Source organism: Oncorhynchus masou, chromosome 5 (assembly GCF_036934945.1).
Source record: "Oncorhynchus masou masou isolate Uvic2021 chromosome 5, UVic_Omas_1.1, whole genome shotgun sequence".
In the NCBI taxonomy this organism is placed as follows: Eukaryota; Metazoa; Chordata; class Actinopteri; order Salmoniformes; family Salmonidae; genus Oncorhynchus; species Oncorhynchus masou.
In genome coordinates this window covers 4,273,372-4,295,871 of record NC_088216.1, presented here as the reverse complement: position 1 = coordinate 4,295,871, position 22,500 = coordinate 4,273,372, and the positions used below count along the sequence as shown (strand labels likewise).

At 41.4% G+C, this 22,500-nt stretch overlaps 2 protein-coding genes across 3 annotated transcripts in view; both read right to left on the bottom strand.

The window, feature by feature from the left end:
• Nucleotides 1-9,810, bottom strand: part of LOC135531135 (adhesion G protein-coupled receptor E2-like) — a 20,684-nt gene extending 10,874 nt beyond the window's left edge. Inside the window, exon 1 of one of the 2 annotated variants that reach the window (XM_064959250.1) lies at nucleotides 9,607-9,810. In XM_064959250.1, the coding sequence (XP_064815322.1) occupies nucleotides 9,607-9,637 (31 nt within the window). In that variant the 5' untranslated portion in view covers nucleotides 9,638-9,810. The remainder of the gene's footprint in view (nucleotides 1-9,606) is intronic. The other variant, XM_064959258.1, reaches the window with a different exon arrangement.
• Nucleotides 9,811-11,182: 1,372 nt separating this feature from the next.
• Nucleotides 11,183-22,500, bottom strand: part of LOC135525690 (adhesion G protein-coupled receptor E5-like) — a 45,885-nt gene continuing 34,567 nt past the window's right edge. The window contains exons 12-14 of the mRNA XM_064953478.1: nucleotides 14,375-14,546; nucleotides 14,154-14,255; nucleotides 11,183-13,968 (exon numbers count right to left, since the gene is read on the bottom strand). Coding sequence (XP_064809550.1) covers nucleotides 13,927-13,968; nucleotides 14,154-14,255; nucleotides 14,375-14,546 — 316 coding nt within the window. The 3' untranslated portion in view covers nucleotides 11,183-13,926. The remainder of the gene's footprint in view (nucleotides 13,969-14,153; nucleotides 14,256-14,374; nucleotides 14,547-22,500) is intronic.

Below are 22,500 nucleotides of genomic sequence, written 5' to 3'. Positions count from 1 at the left end.
GGACATATACAGGATGCTACCCTCTACAACATAACCTTCACTATGTCACCAGGACATATACAGGATGCTACCCTCTACAACATAACCTTCACTATGTCACCAGGACATATACAGGATGCTAACCTCTACAACATAACCTTCACTATGTCACCAGGACATATACAGGATGCTACCCTCTACAACATAACCTTCACTATGTCACCAGGACATATACAGGATGCTACCCTCTACAACATAACCTTCACTATGTCACCAGGACATATACAGGATGCTACCCTCTACAACATAACCTTCACTATGTCACCAGGACATATACAGGATGCTACCCTCTACAACATAACCTTCACTATGTCACCAGGACATATACAGGATGCTACCCTCTACAACATAACCTTCACTATGTCACCAGGACATATACAGGATGCTACCCTCTACAACATAACCTTCACTATGTCACCAGGACATATACAGGATGCTACCCTCTACAACATAACCTTCACTATGTCACCAGGACATATACAGGATGCTACCCTCTACAACATAACCTTCACTATGTCACCAGGACATATACAGGATGCTACCCTCTACAACATAACCTTCACTATGTCACCAGGACATATACAGGATGCTACCCTCTACAACATAACCTTCACTATGTCACCAGGACATATACAGGATGCTACCCTCTACAACATAACCTTCACTATGTCACCAGGACATATACAGGATGCTACCCTCTACAACATAACCTTCACTATGTCACCAGGACATATACAGGATGCTACCCTCTACAACATAACCTTCACTATGTCACCAGGACATATACAGGATGCTACCCTCTACAACATAACCTTCACTATGTCACCAGGACATATACAGGATGCTACCCTCTACAACATAACCTTCACTATGTCACCAGGACATATACAGGATGCTACCCTCTACAACATAACCTTCACTATGTCACCAGGACATATATAACCCTCACTATGTCACCAGGACAACATAACCTTCACTATGTCACCAGGACATATACAGGATGCTACCCTCTACAACATAACCTTCACTATGTCACCAGGACATATACAGGATGCTACCCTCTACAACATAACCTTCACTATGTCACCAGGACATATACAGGATGCTACCCTCTACAACATAACCTTCACTATGTCACCAGGACATATACAGGATGCTACCCTCTACAACATAACCTTCACTATGTCACCAGGACATATACAGGATGCTACCCTCTACAACATAACCTTCACTATGTCACCAGGACATATACAGGATGCTACCCTCTACAACATAACCTTCACTATGTCACCAGGACATATACAGGATGCTACCCTCTACAACATAACCTTCACTATGTCACCAGGACATATACAGGATGCTACCCTCTACAACATAACCTTCACTATGTCACCAGGACATATACAGGATGCTACCCTCTACAACATAACCTTCACTATGTCACCAGGACATATACAGGATGCTACCCTCTACAACATAACCTTCACTATGTCACCAGGACATATACAGGATGCTACCCTCTACAACATAACCTTCACTATGTCACCAGGACATATACAGGATGCTACCCTCTACAACATAACCTTCACTATGTCACCAGGACATATACAGGATGCTACCCTCTACAACATAACCTTCACTATGTCACCAGGACATATACAGGATGCTACCCTCTACAACATAACCTTCACTATGTCACCAGGACATATACAGGATGCTACCCTCTACAACATAACCTTCACTATGTCACCAGGACATATACAGGATGCTACCCTCTACAACATAACCTTCACTATGTCACCAGGACATATACAGGATGCTACCCTCTACAACATAACCTTCACTATGTCACCAGGAGCATATACAGGATGCTACCCTACAACATAACCTTCACTATGTCACCAGGACATACAGGAACCCTCTACAACATTCACTATGTCACCAGGACATATACAGGATGCTACCCTCTACAACATAACCTTCACTATGTCACCAGGAGCATATACAGGATGCTACCCTCTACAACATAACCTTCACTATGTCACCAGGACATATACAGGATGCTACCCTCTACAACATAACCTTCACTTCAAAACAAAACTCAAAACCTACAACTTGATTTTGGATGCAATTACCGAATCACCTGGAAGGTTCACAACTACCAAGGATTGTTATACCAAAGCTATACAGCAAATGGAAACAACAGAAACCTGAAAGGACCATCCAACCTGGAACTGAGTGATTACTGTTTAGACTGAAGCTATATTTTATTACAGAAAAATACATTACATTACTTTATAAGGACTGAATGCTAAATGAAGGCTGCCAAGCTTGATACCATTTCAATTAGCACTGACGTGTCAAGTGAGAGGTGTCCAAGCCCTTTAGCCCAACAACGGCAGGAGAGTCGCACAGTCTACTCCAACCAAATGGAGAGGCCGTAGAAGCTGCCTCCCGCTGTTCAGAGGTAGTTAAAATACAGTACCCTGTGTATGTCAAAAATGATAAGGCAAGAAAAGAGTGCAAAATGAAGCTCCTCATTGAAAATCAAAAGACACTTTTGTTGACTAGTACAAAAACATCACTAACCTCATCTTCCACACAGACCATCCCCATGGCACAGTGCTATATTAAAAACACACTACCCCTCTGTTAAGTGTTACTGAGGGGTGGAAACTCAGGATACTAGACAACGAGGAACATCACTAACCTCATCTTCCACACAGACCATCCCCATGGCACAGTGCTATATTAATAACACACTACCCCTCTGTTAAGTGTTCTTGAGGGGTGGAAACTCAGGATACTAGACAACGAGGAACATCACTAACCTCATCTTCCACACAGACCATCCCCATGGCACAGTGCTATATTAATAACACACTACCCCTCTGTTAAGTGTTACTGAGGGGTGGAAACTCAGGATACTAGACAACGAGGACTCTGAGTCAGCTAATATAAATCTCTATAAATCTGGAACAGTATTGGTACAGGGCAACCCCAAACAGTTTCGGCTGGACTTTCACCTAATCAAAGAATTAGCTCAGCAGGAGAAGCTCTCCCTTGAAAAAGATATCCCCACCCCGAGTAGGCCAGACTACTAGACTACCTGGGGCGGCAGGAAGCCTGGTGGTTAGAGCATTGGACTAGTAACCGAAGGGTTTCTAGATCAAATCCCTGAGCTGACAAGTTAAAAATCTGTCGTTCTGCGCCTGCTCAAGGCAGATAACCCCCTGTTCCAAGGCTGTCATTGTAAATAAGAATTTGTTCTTAAACTGACTTGCCTCTTTAAATAAAAATAAATAAATAATGGATTTCAGGCATTTGTCAGCCCGGCTGGTAGATTATTACGAGCCCGGATCCAAAATATGTGCCATGAAATATTTGAACATACAAAATGTCACAGACGGGCTAGTTTGGCAAATGTTCTACGAGCCAGATCTGAAAAGTACTAGCCTTGGACTAGCTTCAATCCCATCCCTGTCAACACCACAGTACTCTGGGCCTCGTCGGGATGCAAAGAAGTTCCTTCTTTACAATGTGCTCATCCCAAATGGCAGTCTATTCCACAGGCTAATGTACTATAGGCCCATGGGTATAATATCCACAGGCTACTGTACTATAGGCCCATGGGTATAATATCCACAGGCTACTGTACTATAGGCCCATGGGTATAATATCCACAGGCTAATGTACTATAGGCCCATGGGTATAATATCCACAGGCTACTGTACTAAAGGACCATGGGTTTAATCACCAGTAAATACTGGTTCTCCACATTGCATATATACAGTCTATTCCACAGGCTACTGTACTATAGGCCCATGGGTATAATCACCAGTAAATACTGGTTCTCCACATTGCATATATACAGTCTATTCCACAGGCTACTGTACTAAAGGCCCATGGGTTTAATCACCAGTAAAATACTGGTTCTCCACATTGCATATATACAGTCTATTCCACAGGCTACTGTACTAAAGGCCCATGGGTTTAATCACCAGTAAAATACTGGTTCTCCACATTGCATATATACAGTCTATTCCACAGGCTACTGTACTATAGGCCCATGGGTTTAATCACTAGTAAATACTGGTTCTCCACATTGCATATATACAGTCTATTCCACAGGCTACTGTACTATAGGCCCATGGGTATAATCACCAGTAAAATACTGGTTCTCCACATTGCATATATACAGTCTATTCCACAGGCTACTGTACTATAGGCCCATGGGTTTAATCACCAGTAAATACTGGTTCTCCACATTGCATATATACAGTCTATTCCACAGGCTACTGTACTAAAGGCCCATGGGTTTAATCACCAGTAAATACTGGTTCTCCACATTGCATATATACAGTCTATTCCACAGGCTACTGTACTATAGGCCCATGGGTTTAATCACCAGTAAATACTGGTTCTCCACATTGCATATATACAGTCTATTCCACAGGCTACTGTACTATAGGCCCATGGGTTTAATCACCAGTAAATACTGGTTCTCCACATTGCATATATACAGTCTATTCCACAGGCTACTGTACTAAAGGCCCATGGGTTTAATCACCAGTAAATACTGGTTCTCCACATTGCATATATACAGTCTATTCCACAGGCTACTGTACTAAAGGCCCATGGGTTTAATCACCAGTAAATACTGGTTCTCCACATTGCATATATACAGTCTATTTCATAGGCTACTGTACTGTGGGCCCTTGGGGCTTACTAGTAGTATAATCACTATTGCCTACTTTCCTGACTTGACTAAATTCACTCCATATCTCCCTAAAGTTTCGCTGCCATCTGGGATTAAGCGGTAATCTGTCCCTAAAGGTTTTGGAACACAACAAACATTTAAAAATCAAGTGATGTGAACACTTTCTGAAGTCTGTATGTGTTTCCTGTGTTTGTCATCGGGCAGCTTTGTTTCCTGCGGTGTGTGTGTGTTTACGCGTGTGTGTGTGAGTATGTGCGTGTATGTGTGTTTACGCGTGTGTGTGTGAGTGTGTGCGTGTATGTGTGTTTACGTGTGTGTGTGTGAGTGTGTGCGTGTATGTGTGTTTACGTGCGTGTGTGTGAGTATGTGCGTGTATGTGTGTTTACGCGTATGTGTGTGAGTGTGTGCGTGTATGTGTGTTTACGTGTGTGTGTGTGAGTGTGTGCGTGTATGTGTGTGTGTGTGTGTGTGTGTGTGTGAGTATTTGTGAGGGTGAGATCAAATTTCAGTCAGACAGCAGGCCTCACACACAGTGAAGGTCTTTATGACACATGCACGCACGCACACACACACACACACACACACACACACACACACACACACACACACACACACACACACACACACACACACACACACACACACACACACACACACACACACACACACACACACACACACACACACAGAGGGTCTTAATGAGGTGATATGTAGACGACCTTCAACAATAGACACCGTGTCAGAGATCATCTCTCTCTTCCTCCCTTATTCTTCTCGCTTTCTCTTTCTCTCAGTCTAAAAGTTTTTCTGTCAGTCTGTCTCTCCTTTTTCATCTGTCTTGACCCCCCTCTCTCCCTCTCTTACTCCCTCTCTTTCCCTCCCTGAGACGTGAAATTAGATTAAAGCAGCTCCCCGCACCTCTCTGATTAATAGGGGTTGAGTTAAACATGGAGTTAAACACATTTCGGTTGAATGGATTGTTGTGCAACTTTGTGAACATAGAACTACATCCATAACACAACTACCTGAACATAGAACTACATCCATAACATAACTACCTGAACATAGTACTACATCCATAACATCCATAATATAACTACCTGAACATAGAACTACATCCATAACATAACTACCTGAACATAGAACTACATCCATAACATCCATAACATAACTACCTGAACATAGTACTACATCCATAACATCCATAACATAACTACCTGAACATAGAACTACATCCATAACATCCATAACACAACTTCCTGAACATAGTACTACATCATAACATAACTACCTGAACAGAGTACTACATCCATAACATATATAACATAACTACCTGAACGTAGTACTACATCCATAACATCCATAACACAACTACCTGAACATAGAACTACATCCATAACATAACTACCTGAACATAGAACTACATCCATAACACAACTACCTGAACATAGAACTACATCCATAACATAACTACCTGAACATAGAACTACATCCATAACATCCATAACACAACTACCTGAACATAGAACTACATCCATAACATCCATAATATAACTACCTGAACATAGAACTACATCCATAACATAACTACCTGAACATAGTACTACATCCATAACATCCATAATATAACTACCTGAACATAGAACTACATCCATAACATAATTACCTGAACATCGTACTACATCATAGCATAACTACCTGAACATAGTACTACATCATAACATAACTACCTGAACATAGTACTACATCCATAACATCCATAATATAACTACCTGAACATAGAACTACATCCATAACATAATTACCTGAACATAGTACTACATCCATAACACAACTTCCTGAACATAGTACTACATCATAACATAACTACCTGAACAGAGTACTACATCCATAACATATATAACATAACTACCTGAACGTAGTACTACATCCATAACATCCATAACACAACTACCTGAACATAGAACTACATCCATAACATCCATAATATAACTACCTGAACATAGAACTACATCCATAACATAATTACCTGAACATAGTACTACATCCATAACACAACTTCCTGAACATAGTACTACATCATAACATAACTACCTGAACATAGTACTACATCCATAACATCCATAACATAACTACCTGAACATAGAACTACATCCATAACACAACTACCTGAACATAGTACTACATCCATAACACAACTACCTGAACATAGAACTACATCCATAACATAACTACCTGAACATAGTACTACATCCATAACATAACTACTTGAACATAGAACTACATCCATAACATAACTACCTGAACATAGCACTACATCCATAACATCTATAACATAACTACCTGAACAGAGTACTACATCCATAACATATATAACATAACTACCTGAACGTAGTACTACATCCATAACATCCATAACACAACTACCTGAACATAGAACTACATCCATAACATAACTACCTGAACATAGAACTACATCCATAACACAACTACCTGAACATAGAACTACATCCATAACATAACTACCTGAACATAGTACTACATCCATAACATCCATAATATAACTACCTGAACATAGAACTACATCCATAACATAACTACCTGAACATAGAACTACATCCATAACATCCATAACATAACTACCTGAACATAGTACTACATCCATAACATCCATAACATAACTACCTGAACATAGAACTACATCCATAACATCCATAACACAACTTCCTGAACATAGTACTACATCATAACATAACTACCTGAACAGAGTACTACATCCATAACATATATAACATAACTACCTGAACGTAGTACTACATCCATAACATCCATAACACAACTACCTGAACATAGAACTACATCCATAACATAACTACCTGAACATAGAACTACATCCATAACACAACTACCTGAACATAGAACTACATCCATAACATAACTACCTGAACATAGAACTACATCCATAACATCCATAACACAACTACCTGAACATAGAACTACATCCATAACATCCATAATATAACTACCTGAACATAGAACTACATCCATAACATAACTACCTGAACATAGTACTACATCCATAACATCCATAATATAACTACCTGAACATAGAACTACATCCATAACATAATTACCTGAACATCGTACTACATCATAGCATAACTACCTGAACATAGTACTACATCATAACATAACTACCTGAACATAGTACTACATCCATAACATCCATAATATAACTACCTGAACATAGAACTACATCCATAACATAATTACCTGAACATAGTACTACATCCATAACACAACTTCCTGAACATAGTACTACATCATAACATAACTACCTGAACAGAGTACTACATCCATAACATATATAACATAACTACCTGAACGTAGTACTACATCCATAACATCCATAACACAACTACCTGAACATAGAACTACATCCATAACATCCATAATATAACTACCTGAACATAGAACTACATCCATAACATAATTACCTGAACATAGTACTACATCCATAACACAACTTCCTGAACATAGTACTACATCATAACATAACTACCTGAACATAGTACTACATCCATAACATCCATAACATAACTACCTGAACATAGAACTACATCCATAACACAACTACCTGAACATAGTACTACATCCATAACACAACTACCTGAACATAGATCTACATCCATAACATAACTACCTGAACATAGTACTACATCCATAACATAACTACTTGAACATAGAACTACATCCATAACATAACTACCTGAACATAGCACTACATCCATAACATCTATAACATAACTACCTGAACAGAGTACTACATCCATAACATATATAACATAACTACCTGAACGTAGTACTACATCCATAACATCCATAACACAACTACCTGAACATAGAACTACATCCATAACATAACTACCTGAACATAGAACTACATCCATAACACAACTACCTGAACATAGAACTACATCCATAACATAACTACCTGAACATAGTACTACATCCATAACACAACTACCTGAACATAACATAACACAACTACCTGAACATAGAACTACATCCATAACATAACTACCTGAACATTCACACTGTATCCATGGTTGCAACATTCACACTGTATCCATGGTTGGAACATTCATACTGTATCCATGGTTGTAACATTCACACTGTATCCATGGTTGGGTTGGAACATTCACACTGTATCCATGGTTGGAGCATTCACACAGTATCCATGGTTGTAACATTCACACAGTATCCATGGTTGTAACATTCACACTGGTTCCATGGTTGTAACACTCACACAGTATCCATGGTTGTAACATTCACACAGTATCCATGGTTGTAACATTCACACTGTATCCATGGTTGGGTTGTAACATTCACACAGTATCCATGGTTGTAACATTCACACAGTATCCATGGTTGGAACATTCACACAGTATCCATGGTTGTAACACTCACACAGTATCCATGGTTGTAACATTCACACTGGTTCCATGGTTGGAACAATCACACTGTATCCATGGTAGGTACATAACTGACTGAATTATGAAATAACACCTCTCTCATTGTGTCACTCTCTCACACACGAACAAACACACATATGCGCACACACACGCACACACACACACACACACACACACACACACACACACACACACACACACACACACACACACACACACACACACACACACACACACACACACACACACACACACACACACACACACACACACACACACACACACAGACACAGACACAGACACACACACACATACGCACAAACACAAAAACACAGATAGTCAAGTTCCAAAGATATACAAGGTTAGACTCACCCAGAACAAGTAGAAGGGTTCTGGACTCCATCTCAGAGACAGACTGGTATTATATCCACACCAATCCCACTTTAACAAGGTTTTTATTCTATATGATAAGTGGTGAGAAAATAAATATTCTCTCACAGTGTCAGCAAACTCAGTTTTGCTCTCCTCTCTCTGCTCTCTCTTCCTCTTTCTGTTAGAGTGCACCCCTTTCTCTCTGTTTCACACTCCCCCCTCTCTTTTCCCTTCCCCTCCTTCCCCTTTCTTTCTCTCCACATCTGATAAGCGTGTATTTTTGTCTCTTGTCTCTCCCTAGTTCCCTTTCTTATTCTTGACGTGGAAATTAGGTTTACTCATTCACTGCTCAGTTCTCTCTCTCTCACTCTGTCACTCTCTCACTCTTAGGTTGACTTCTCTGAATAGCTTCTGAAACCAAGCCCATTGGAAGGAGAGAGAGAGAGACAGAGAGAGAGAGAGAGAGAGGGACAGACAGAGAGAGACAGAGAGAGACACACAGAGAGAGAGAGAGAGACAGACAGAGAGAGACAGAGAGAGACACAGAGAGAGACAGACAGAGAGAGACAAAGAGAGACACAGAGACAGAGAGAGAGAGACAGAGAGAGAGAGAGAGAGACAGAGAGAGAGAGAGAGAGAGAGACAGAGAGAGAGACACAGAGAGAGACAGAGAGAGAGAGAGAGAGAGAGAGAGACAGACAGACAGAGAGAGACAGAGAGAGACACAGAGAGAGAGAGAGAGAGAGAGAGAGAGAGACAGACAGAGAGAGACAGAGAGAGACACAGAGAGAGACAGACAGAGAGAGACAGAGAGAGACACAGAGACAGAGAGAGAGAGACAGAGAGAGAGAGAGAGAGACAGAGAGAGAGAGAGAGAGAGAGAGAGAGAGAGAGAGAGAGACACAGAGAGAGACAGACAGAGAGAGACACAGAGACAGAGAGAGAGAGACAGAGAGAGAGAGAGAGACAGAGAGACAGAGACATGAGGATATATATATCCAAAAGGGTTATCAGACTCATAGAGTGTATTTTTCATTTAATGTAGAACTCTTTGTCTCCGACGATGATCCACGGGTCAGTGCTACAAGAGCGGACTCAGTGTACAGAAGTGGGGCGGCGTCCAGAACCAGAGCCGCCACCAACGTTAGTGTAGAACCCTCTGTGGAAAGGGTTCTACATGGAACCCAAAATATTTCTACCTGGAACCAAAAAGGGTTCTTCAAACTGTTCTCCTATGGGGACAGTTAAGGGACCCTTTTCGGTTCTAGATTGCACCTTTGTTTCTAAGTGTCAGTTGTACAACTGAATGTATTCAACAGAAATGTGTCTTCCGTGTTTAACTCAACCCCTATGAATCAGAGAGGTGCGGGGAGCTGCCTTAATCTACATCCACATCTCGGGGAGGGACTGAGAGGGTGGCAGAGAGTAAGAGAGGGAGAGAGAGAGAGAGTGTGTGTGTGTGTGTGTGTGTGTGTGTGTGTGTGTGTGTGTGTGTGTGTGTGTGTGTGTGTGTGTGTGTGTGTGTGTGTGTGTGTGTGTGTGTGTGTGTGTGTGTTAAGAAGACATCTACAGTAGGTTATTGTCGCAACGATTTATTGTGTCAAAAAAATTTGAAACACATCCTCTCTCTCACACACCCAAACACACCCACACACACACACTACAGAGTACACAGTCAAGTACAACACTAAGTGCTTACATTCAGAATGCTTGATAAAATGTATTGGAAATGGTACATTCTTTAAAAGTATAAAATACACAACTTGTAAAAGTGCAACAGAATAGAATATAAAACATACAATATTGAATATAGACTTTGTTTAGATTGTTTTAAGACTCTACTGAATCTCCATGGTTATTCTGAGACCAAGTTCTGTGGTGGAACCTTAAAGGGGCAGTCTGGGATTTAAAAAGCAACTAACAGGTCATCCCACCACTTGTTGTGGTTAACAGCTGAGGGATGGGCCTGGATAGATTTAACCACTCTCAACATCACAGATGGATCTCTGGATGCAAGGACTGACCATCCATGAGATCAACAGGATACTTTTAACCATGTTTTTAACCTTTACATGTGTACAAACAATGGAGTGAAAACAAGCTTATAGTTGGGGTACTGATGGGGAAGGACTGTTGACCTGGTCACAAGGCAGTTTTAAGTTAAATTCTACAATGTTCTGATGGGGAAGGACTGTTGACCTGGTCACAAGGCAGTTTTAAGTTAAATTCTACAATGTTCTGATGGGGAACGACTGTTGACCTGGTCACAAGGCAGTTTTAAGTTAAATTCTACAATGTTCTGATGGGGAAGGACTGTTGACCTGGTCACAAGGCAGTTTTAAATTATATTCTACAAGAACCAAGAGCAATAAATCAATAATTTAAAAGTAAAAAAAACTGGATGTACCAATCCTGGATAGCCCTTTAAGTTAGGTTTTGGGTTGGGTAAGCTGATCCTAGATCTGTGCCTAAAGACCTCTGCAATGGCAGAACTGTACAGTACATTTACTGTATTCTGATCCTAGATCTGTGCCTAAAGACCCCTACAATGGCAGAACTGTACAGTACATTTACTGTGTTCTGATCCTAGATCTGTGCCTAAGGACCTCTACAATGGCAGAACTGTACAGTACATTTACTGTGTTCTGATCCTAGATCTGTGCCTAAGGACCTCTACAATGGCAGAACTGTACAGTACATTGTTACTACTTTATTCCTAAACCTATACAACTATTGAAACAACTTTAACCCAACACCTAGCATCCTCGTCAAGCTGTTCGGATCTCTTGGCATAGCGGCTCATTTGTTAGGTTAACAGTTGCCTTACCCAGGTTTAAGTCCAGGTCAGGATTGCTACACTATATTTCGTTGGCCAGTGATAAGGTGGAGCCATGAGTGACAATCCCAGTTGGAGAATCCGGATTTCCTGTTTATTCTCTCCTGATTTCTAAAATCCTGTTGATAAATGCTGTTTTTGGACAGAAGCCCTGCAAGTGATCGCAACAAATCTTATATTATCTCATTATATACATAGAGGTGTCAATGGTAGCACTTTAAAATAACTATCATGAATAAACCTTTTAACGATTTATAAACTAATTACAATTATATTTGTAAACATTTATAAGAATGTGTAAATATTACCAGCCTTCCATTCATAAAAAATGTACAACATTTATAATAATTTATAAACATGTATATTCATTTATAAAGACTTATTCTTAAATGTTATTTAAAAAGTGTTAAAGATCAATAACACATTTACAGTAAAACAGTCCATTAGGTCCCAACTAACACATATCTTCACTTAATGTTTTTCTAAATCCCTCTGGATTTAATCGTGTAGAAAAGTCACCCTTTCTTGTTGTCTTGGTAATAAATATGACTATAAATGTATCACATTCATGTAAAGGAAGAAAGCTTCTGTTCATCACGTTTATGACGTCATCCAAGTGGTGGAAAATAGTACCTTTCTTTTGTGGTTGTGAACATTTTCAAAAAGAGGATTTCTATTGGATGACATGAAGATCATATAGATTCCTATTGGATGACATGAAGATCATATAGATTCCTATTGGATGACATGAAGATCATATACATTCCTGTTGGATGACATAAATATCATATAGATTTCTATTGGATGACATAAATATCATACAGATTCCTATTGGATGACATAAATATCATATAGATTCCTATTGGATGACATGAAGATCATATAACTTCTAATTGGATGACATAAAGATCATACTCATTCCTATTGGATGACATGAAGATCGTGTAACTTCTGATTGGATGACATAAAGACCATATGGATTCCTATTGGATGACATGAAGATCATAGAACTTCTATTTGGATGACATAAAGATCATACTCATTCCTATTGGATGACCTGAAGATCACATACCTTTTGATTGGATAACCAAATGCTTGATAAGACAGTGGTTAATTTACATCAAGTTTGATATGAAGTGTCTAATCAGGGATGGAACGGAAGGATTTTGGGCTCTGGCCAACCTGGCTAGTGGACTACCATTTTTACTATCTGGCGGGCTAGTTGGACACATTTTCTACTAACCTGGTCTGACCAGTACTATCCTCGGGCTGAGTGTTTCTGGTGTGTCACTATCTGGCCAAGATACTAAATCAGAAACACTTCCCATTTCTACAATATATCTTAACCACACCGCTAAACGCGAATATTTGTTTTCATAAATGTTTACGATATTGACCATTTTGACTTTACAGTTTGGCCATCTAGTGGGAACCTTTGTCGTGGGAGGAGGGGTAAAGAGGTGCATTATGGGGGTTTGGTGACGTCATATCTGCGACTCCCCCGTGTTCTCTGCGCTCCTTGACCCCTAGGACAGACAAAGGTCAAAGGACAGAGGTTAACTTAATGAAAGTGGTTTGTGTGTGATGGTACGTATGTGTGTATGTATGTATGTATGTATGTATGTATGTATGTATGTATGTATGTATGTATGTATGTATGTATGTATGTATGTATGTATGTATATATGAATGTATGTATGTATGTATGTACCTGGGATTGGCTGGAAGAAGGGTTGGTGGTGCTGACCTCTGAGTATCTCTTCTTCTGTGGTGTACAGATACAGGACAGCAGCTTGCAATACTCCTCTCTAACCTGATGAGGGCAGCAGAGCACAGTGTTACACACACACACACACACACACACACACACACTACACACACACTACACACACACTACACACACACACACACACACACACACACACACCATACCGTTTTGTTCAGGAGGCAGTGCATGATGAACAGCAGTGCTCCCTGTAGAGAGTTGAGGATAGTGAAGAGATATGTCATGACCACTGTCCCCTCCTCTTGGAACTGGAACACTCCAAATATCCACATAGTACCCAACACACACAGCTGGGCCACTGCTGTCACTGTGAACACCCTGGAGAGAGAGAGGGAGGAGGGGGAGTAGGTGGGGGGGGATGAGAAGGAGGGAGGGAGGGAGGGATGGAGGGAGGGAGGGAGGGATGGAGGGAGGGAGGGAGGGAGGGAGGGAGGGAGGGAGGGAGGGAGGGAGGGAGGGAGGGAGGGAGGGAGGGAGGGAGGGAGGGAGGGAGGGAGGGAGGGAGGGAGGGAGAGAACATGTGGAGGGAGGGGGAAGGAGGAGGGAGGGGATGGAAAAAGGAGGGAGGGGGAGGAGAGAAAAGAGGGAGGGGGAGGGAGAGAGCTAAATAGTTGTTTTCTATCTCCATGTGGCTCAAATAGAGAGGTTTCTCTCCTAAATAGAAGGAATATTGGATTTCATTAATAACATCTGCTCCCCATCATTATAAACCCCTGCTCACCATTGCTATTCACATCTGTTCCCGAACGTTATTAGCACCTGCTCCACATCATTATGCAAAGCTACTCCCCATTGTTATGCATCACTGCACCCCATCGTTATGCACCACTACTCCCCATCATTATGCACACATCCTTGCCATCATTATTATCACCTGCACCACATCGTTATTATGCACACTTACACCCCATCGTTATGCACCACTACTCCCCATCATTATGCACACATCCTTGCCATCATTATTATCACCTGCACCACATCGTTATTATGCACACTTACACCCCATCGTTATGCACCACTACTCCCCATCATTATGCACACATCCTTCCCATCATTATTATCACCTGCACCACATCGTTATTATGCACACTTACACCCCATCGTTATGCACCACTACTCCCCATCATTATGCACACATCCTTGCCATCATTATTATCACCTGCACCACATCGTTATTATGCACACTTACACCCCATCGTTATGCACCACTACTCCCCATCGTTATGCACCACTACTCCCCATCGTTATGCACCACTACTCCCCATCGTTATGCACCACTACTCCCCATCGTTATGCACACCTTCTCCCCATCATTACGCAAACCTGTTCTCCATCATTATGTACACGTGGACTTCATCATTACGCACACCTGTTCTCCATCATTATGCACACCTGGACTTCATCATTACGCACTTCTGCTCCCCATCCTTACGCACACCTGTTCCCTGGGTTATTCACACCTACTCCCTATCGTTATGCAAATCTGCTCCCCATTGACATTCACACCTACTCCCCATCATTAATAACACCTGCTCCCCATCTTTATGCACATCTACTCCAAATCGTTATTTAAACCTGCTCCCCATCATTATGCACACATACTCCCATTGTTATGCACACCTGCTCCCCATCGTTATAAGCACCTGATCCCCATCGTTAGGTACACGTGGACTTCATCATTATGCACACCTACTCCCCATCGTTATTATTTCCTGCTCTAAATCGTTATGCACACCTACTCCCCATCGTTACGCACACCTACTCCTCATCGTTATTATCCGCTGCTCCCCATCGTTATGCACACCTACTCCCCATCGTTATGCACACCTACTCCCCATAATTATTAACAGCTGATCCCCATCGTTATGCACCTCTACCCCCATCATTAATAACAGCTGCTCCACATCGTTATGCACATCTTCTCCCCATTAATAATAACAGCTGCTCCCCATCGTTATGCACATCTACTCCCCATCATTAATAACAGCTGCTCCCCATCGTTATGCACATCTACTCCCCATCAATAATAACAGCTGCTCCCCATCGTTATGCACCTCTACTCCCCATAATTATTAACAGCTGATCCCCATCGTTATGCACCTCTACCCCCATCATTAATAACAGCTGCTCCACATCGTTATGCACATCTTCTCCCCATCAATAATAACAGCTGCTCCCCATCGTTATGCACCTCTACCCCCATCATTAATAACAGCTGCTCCACATCGTTATGCACATCTTCTCCCCATTAATAATAACAGCTGCTCCCCATCGTTATGCACATCTACTCCCCATCATTAATAACAGCTGCTCCCCATCGTTATGCACATCTACTCCCCATCAATAATAACAGCTGCTCCCCATCGTTATGCACCTCTACTCCCCATAATTATTAACAGCTGATCCCCATCGTTATGCACCTCTACCCCCATCATTAATAACAGCTGCTCCACATCGTTATGCACATCTTCTCCCCATCAATAATAACAGCTGCTCCCCATCGTTATGCACATCTACTCCCCATCATTAATAACAGCTGCTCCACATCCTTATGCACACCTACTCCCCATCGTTATGCACACCTACTCCCCATCGTTATGCACACCTATTCCCCATCGTTATGCACACCTACTCCCCATCGTTATGCACATCTACTCCCCATCATTAATAACAGCTGCTTCCCATCGTTATGCACACCTACTCCCCATCATTAATAAAAGCTGCTCCCCATCGTGATGCACACCTACTCCGTATTGTTATGCACACCTACTCCCCATCATTATGTACACCTACTCCCCATCATTTTGCACACCTACTCCCCATCGTTATGCACACCTACTCCCCATTGTTATGAACACCTACTCCCCATCGTTATTATCACCTGCTCCCCATCGTTATGCACACCTACTCCCCATTGTTATGCACACCTGCTCCCCATCGTTATTAGCACATGATCCCCAGCGTTAGGTACACGTGGACTTCGTCATTATGCACACCTACTCGCCATCGTTATTATATCCTGCTCTCCATCGTTATGCACACCTACTCCCCATCGTTATTATATCCTGCTCTCCATCGTTATGCACACCTACTCCCCATCGTTATGCACACCTACTCCCCATCGTTATTATCACCTGCTCCCCATCGTTATGCACCTCTACTCCCCATCATTAATAACAGCTGCTCCCCATCGTTATGCACATCTACTCCCCATCAATAATAACAGCTGCTCCCCATCGTTATGCACATCTACTCCCCATCATTAATAACAGCTGCTCCCCATCGTTATGCACCTATACTCCCCATCATTATTAACAGCTGCTCCCCATCGTTATGCACCTCTAATCCCCATCATTGATAACAGCTGCTCCCCATCGTTATGCACATCTACTCCCCATCAGTAATGACAGCTGCTCCCCATCGTTATGCACATCTACTCCCCATAATTAATAACAGCTGCTCCCCATCGTTATGCACACCTACTCCCAATCATTAATAACAGCTGTTCCCCATCGTTATACACACCTACTCCCCATCGTCATGCAAACCTACTCCCCATCGTTATACACACCTACTCCCCATCGTCATGCAAACCTACTCCCCATCGTTATGCACATCTACTCCCCATCGTTATGCACATCCACTACCCATCATTAATAACAGCTGCTCTCCATCGTTATGCACACCTACTCCCCATCATTAATAACAGCTGCTCCGCATCGTTATGCAAACCTACTCCCCATCGTTATGCACACCTACTCCCCATCATTTTGTACACCTACTCCCCATCGTTATGCACACCTACTCCCCATCGTTATTATCACCTGCTCCCCATCGTTATGCACCTCTACTCCCCATCATTAATAACAGCTGCTCCCCATCGTTATGCACACCTACTCCCCATCATTAATAACAGCTGCTCCCCATCGTTATGCACATCCACTACCCATCATTAATAACAGCTGCTCTCCATCGTTATGCACACCTACTCCCCATCATTAATAACAGCTGCTCCCCATCGTTATGCACATCTACTCCCCATCATTAATAACAGCTGCTCCGCATCGTTATGCAAACCTACTCCCCATCATTTTGTACACCTACTCCCCATCGTTATGCACACCTACTCCCCATCGTTATTATCCCCTGCTCCCCATCGTTATGCACACCTACTCCCCATCATTAATAACAGCTGCTCCCCATCGTTATGCACACCTACTCCCCATCATTAATAACAGCTGCTCCCCATCGTTATGCACATCTACTCCCCATCATGAATAACAGCTGCTCCCCATCGTTATGCACCTCTACTCCCCATCATTGATAACAGCTGCTCCCCATCGTTATGCACATCTACTCCCCATCAGTAATGACAGCTGCTCCCCATCGTTATGCAGACCTAATCCCCATCGTTATGCAAACCTACACCCCAACGTTATGCACACCTACTCCCCATCGTTATGCACACCTACTCCCCATCGTTATGCACATCTACTCCCCATCATTAATAACAGCTGCTCCCCATCGTTATGCACACCTACTCCCCATTGTTATGCACATCTACTATGCATCATTAATAACAGCTGCTCCCCATCGTTATGCACACCTACTCCCCATCATTAATAAAAGCTGCTCCCCATCGTTATGCACACCTACTCCCCATTGTTATGCACACCTACTCCCCATCATTATGTACACCTACTCCCCATCATTTTGCACACCTACTCCCCATCGTTATGCACACCTACTCCCCATTGTTATGAACACCTACTCCCCATCGTTATTATCACCTGCTCCCCATCGTTATGCACACCTACTCCCCATTGTTATGCACACCTGCTCCCCATCGTTATTAGCACATGATCCCCAGCGTTAGGTAAACGTGGACTTCGTCATTATGCACACCTACTCCCCATCATTAATAACACCTACTCCCCATCATTTTGCACACCTACTCCCCATCGTTATGCACACCTACTCCCCATCATTAATAACACCTACTCCCCATCATTATTGCCACCTACTCCCCATCATTATTGCCACCTACTCCCCATCGTTATTAGCAACTTATTAGTTCAGTACGCTGCTCCTGTTGTGTTTACCTGCTTGGTCTCATTATTAAACACTCACCTGTCTCTCTCTCTCTCTCTCTCTCTCTGTCTCTCTCTGTCTCTCTCTGTCTCTCTCTCTCTCTCTCTCTCTCTCTCTCTCTCTCTCTCTCTCTCTCTCTGTCTCTCTCTCTCTCTCTCTCTCTCTCTCTCTCTCTCTCTCTCTCTCTCTCTCTCTCTCTCTCTCTCTGTCTCTCTCTCTCTCTCTCTCTCTCTCTCTCTGTCTCTCTCTCTCTCTCTCTCTCTCTCTCTCTCTCTCTGTCTCTCTCTCTCTCTCTCTCTCTCTCTCTCTCTCTCTCTCTCTCTCTGTCTCTCTCTCTCTCTCTCTCTCTCTCTCTCTCTCTCTCTCTCTCTCTCTCTCTCTCTCTCTCTCTCTCTCTCTCTCTCTCTCTCTCTCTCTCTCTCTCAAATTCAAATTCAAATTCAAACTGCTTTATTGGCATGAAAAACATTGTGTCAATATTGCCAAAGCAACAATGTATACAATATACATTGTAACAAAATTCTAAATGATAGCAAATATAAAATATAAAAGTGTAGTAAATAATAATACAAAATTAAATACAAAAATAATAATAATTACAGTAATAACAATAATAGCAATAACAATTAAGTTACTGCTTACTATGCAGATGTTATTATTCAGTGTCCCTCAGGCTATGGCAGGAAAATACATATTTGGCTGCAAGAGGAGCCATTGCTCCTTCGCCCATGAGTATTCTTAGTTTTTCCTCTGGGTTCAATTTGTAAAAATTTGGAATATGTTTAGTAATTTCTGTGAATAATGAATCTCTTTGTGAGGAATATTTATCACAGTAAAGGAGAAAGTGCATCTCTGTCTCTACCTCCCCTGTTATGCAGTGACCACATACACGCTCCTCTTTGGGTAGCCATGTCTTTTTATGTCTGCCGGTTTCTATTGCCAATCGGTGGTCACTCAGCCTGTACTTGGTAAGGATCTGTCTCTGCTTCGTATCTCTGACAGAGTAGAGATAATCAGCCAATTCATATTCTCTGTTTAGGGTCAGATAGCAATTTAGTCGGCTTTGGGATTTTGTTTCATTTTTCCAATGTTGTAAATATGATTCCTTTGATTGGTTCATGATTTTGCTTATTGGAATTCTTTCTTTTGAAGCAGTGCTGGTGTCAGCTTGGTTGGTGAGGTCCAACACCAGCTGACTGAGAGGGCTCGTTTCTGGGCTCAGCTCTTGGGTTTGAAGTGATTTAAATTGCAGACTTGAATTTGGACTTGAATTCAGATGTAGCCAAAATTTTAATGATCTTTTCTGTATTTTCATTATTACTGGAAAACGGCCCAATTCTGCCCTACATGCATTAGTTGGTGTATTTCTCTGAACTTGTAGGATTTTCCGACAGAATTCTGCATGTAGGGCTTCAATTGGATGTTTGTCCCACATTTTAAAGTCCAGTTTATTGAGTGGCCCCCAAACCTCACTTCCATAAAGAGCTATTGGTAGGATTACACTGTCAAATATTTTAGTCCAAATTCTAATTGGGATGTTGATTTTGAATAATTTCATTTTTATTGCATACATTGCTCTGCGGGCTTTTTCTTTGAGTGCATTCACTGCCATATTAAAGTTTCCCGATGCAGATATGGTCAGACCAAGATAGGTGTAATTTTTTGTGTGTTCAATTAAGGTGTTGTTCAGGGTGAATTTATATTTGTGTTTCTGACATCTGTTTTTTTTTTGGAAAATCATGATTTTAGTTTTTGGGAAATTTACTGCCAGGGCCCAATTATGGCAATATTGCTCCAGAATATACATTTTCTGTTGAAGACCTTCTTTGGTTGGTGATAGAAGTACCACGTCATCAGCATATAGTAGGTATTTCACCTCTGTGTCAAATAGTGTGAGTCCTGGGGCTGGAGATTGGTCCAACATGTCTGCTAATTCATTGATATAAATGTTGAAAAGATTTGGACTCAAACTGCAGCCTTGTCTCACACCTCGACATTGTGAAAAAAATTCTGTTCTTTGGTTTTTGATTTTTATTGCACACTTGTTTTCTGTGTACATACATTTTATTAAGTCATATACCTTACCACCAAGCCCACTTTGTAGAATTTTGTAGAATAGCCCTTCGTGCCAAATCGAATCAAATGCTTTTTTAAAGTCAATAAAGCAAGCAAAGATTTTGCCCTCTTTTTTTTTGGTGGACGTGTTTATTAATTAGTGTGTGTAAGGTGTATATATGGTCAGTAGTGCGATGGTTAAAGGAGAAAGCCAATTTGACATTTACTTATTACATTTTTTTCTTGAAGAAAGGTTTGAATTCTTGAATTCAAAATGCTACAGAAAATCTTTCCCAAGTTACTGTTTACGCAAATTCCCCTGTAATTATTGGGGTCTGATTTGTCTCCACTTTTGTGGATAGGGGAGATGAGCCCCTGGTTCCAGACATCAGGGAAGCAGCCAGAAGTTAAAACCATGTTGAACAATTTAAGCACAGCATTTTGCAACTCAGGTGTGCTGTTTTTCAGCATTTCATTTCTGATGTTGTCTAGACCACAAGCCTTCTTTGATTTAATAGATTTTAGCTTTTCATTTAGTTCTTGTTGGGTTATTGGGTAATCTAATGGATTTTGGTTGTTTTTAATGACTGATTCAAGGATGTTCAATTTTTCTTTAATTTCTAATTGGTTCTGTTGCAAGTCTTTTTGTGGGATGTTTTTGTATAGATTATCAAAATAAGTTTTCCAAATTCCTACATCTTGTATTGCTAATTCTTGTGGCTTTGTTGTGCTTAAATTGTTCCACATGTCCCAGAACTGATTTTGGTCAATTGCGTTTTCAATTTCATCAAGTGTCCTGTTGGTATAATTAAATTTCTTGCGTTTCAGTGTTTGTTTATACTGTTTCAGAGTTTCAAAGTATTCATATCGTAGCTCTGGGTTGTTTTGCTGCTTATGTTTTTTGTTTGACATTTGTCTCAAGTGTTTTCTAATTGTTTCACATTCATTATCAAACCATTTGTCAGAAACATTTTGATTTTTGCTTCTGATGTTGCATTTCTTTGGTTTTCTCAAATTTGCTTTCGATGCTGCTTTTGGAATATGCAGTTGATGTTTTGAGTAGCTGAATTGACACCATCTTTATTGTTTTGGTACCGTGAGTTATTGAAAAACTGTATAGAGTTCA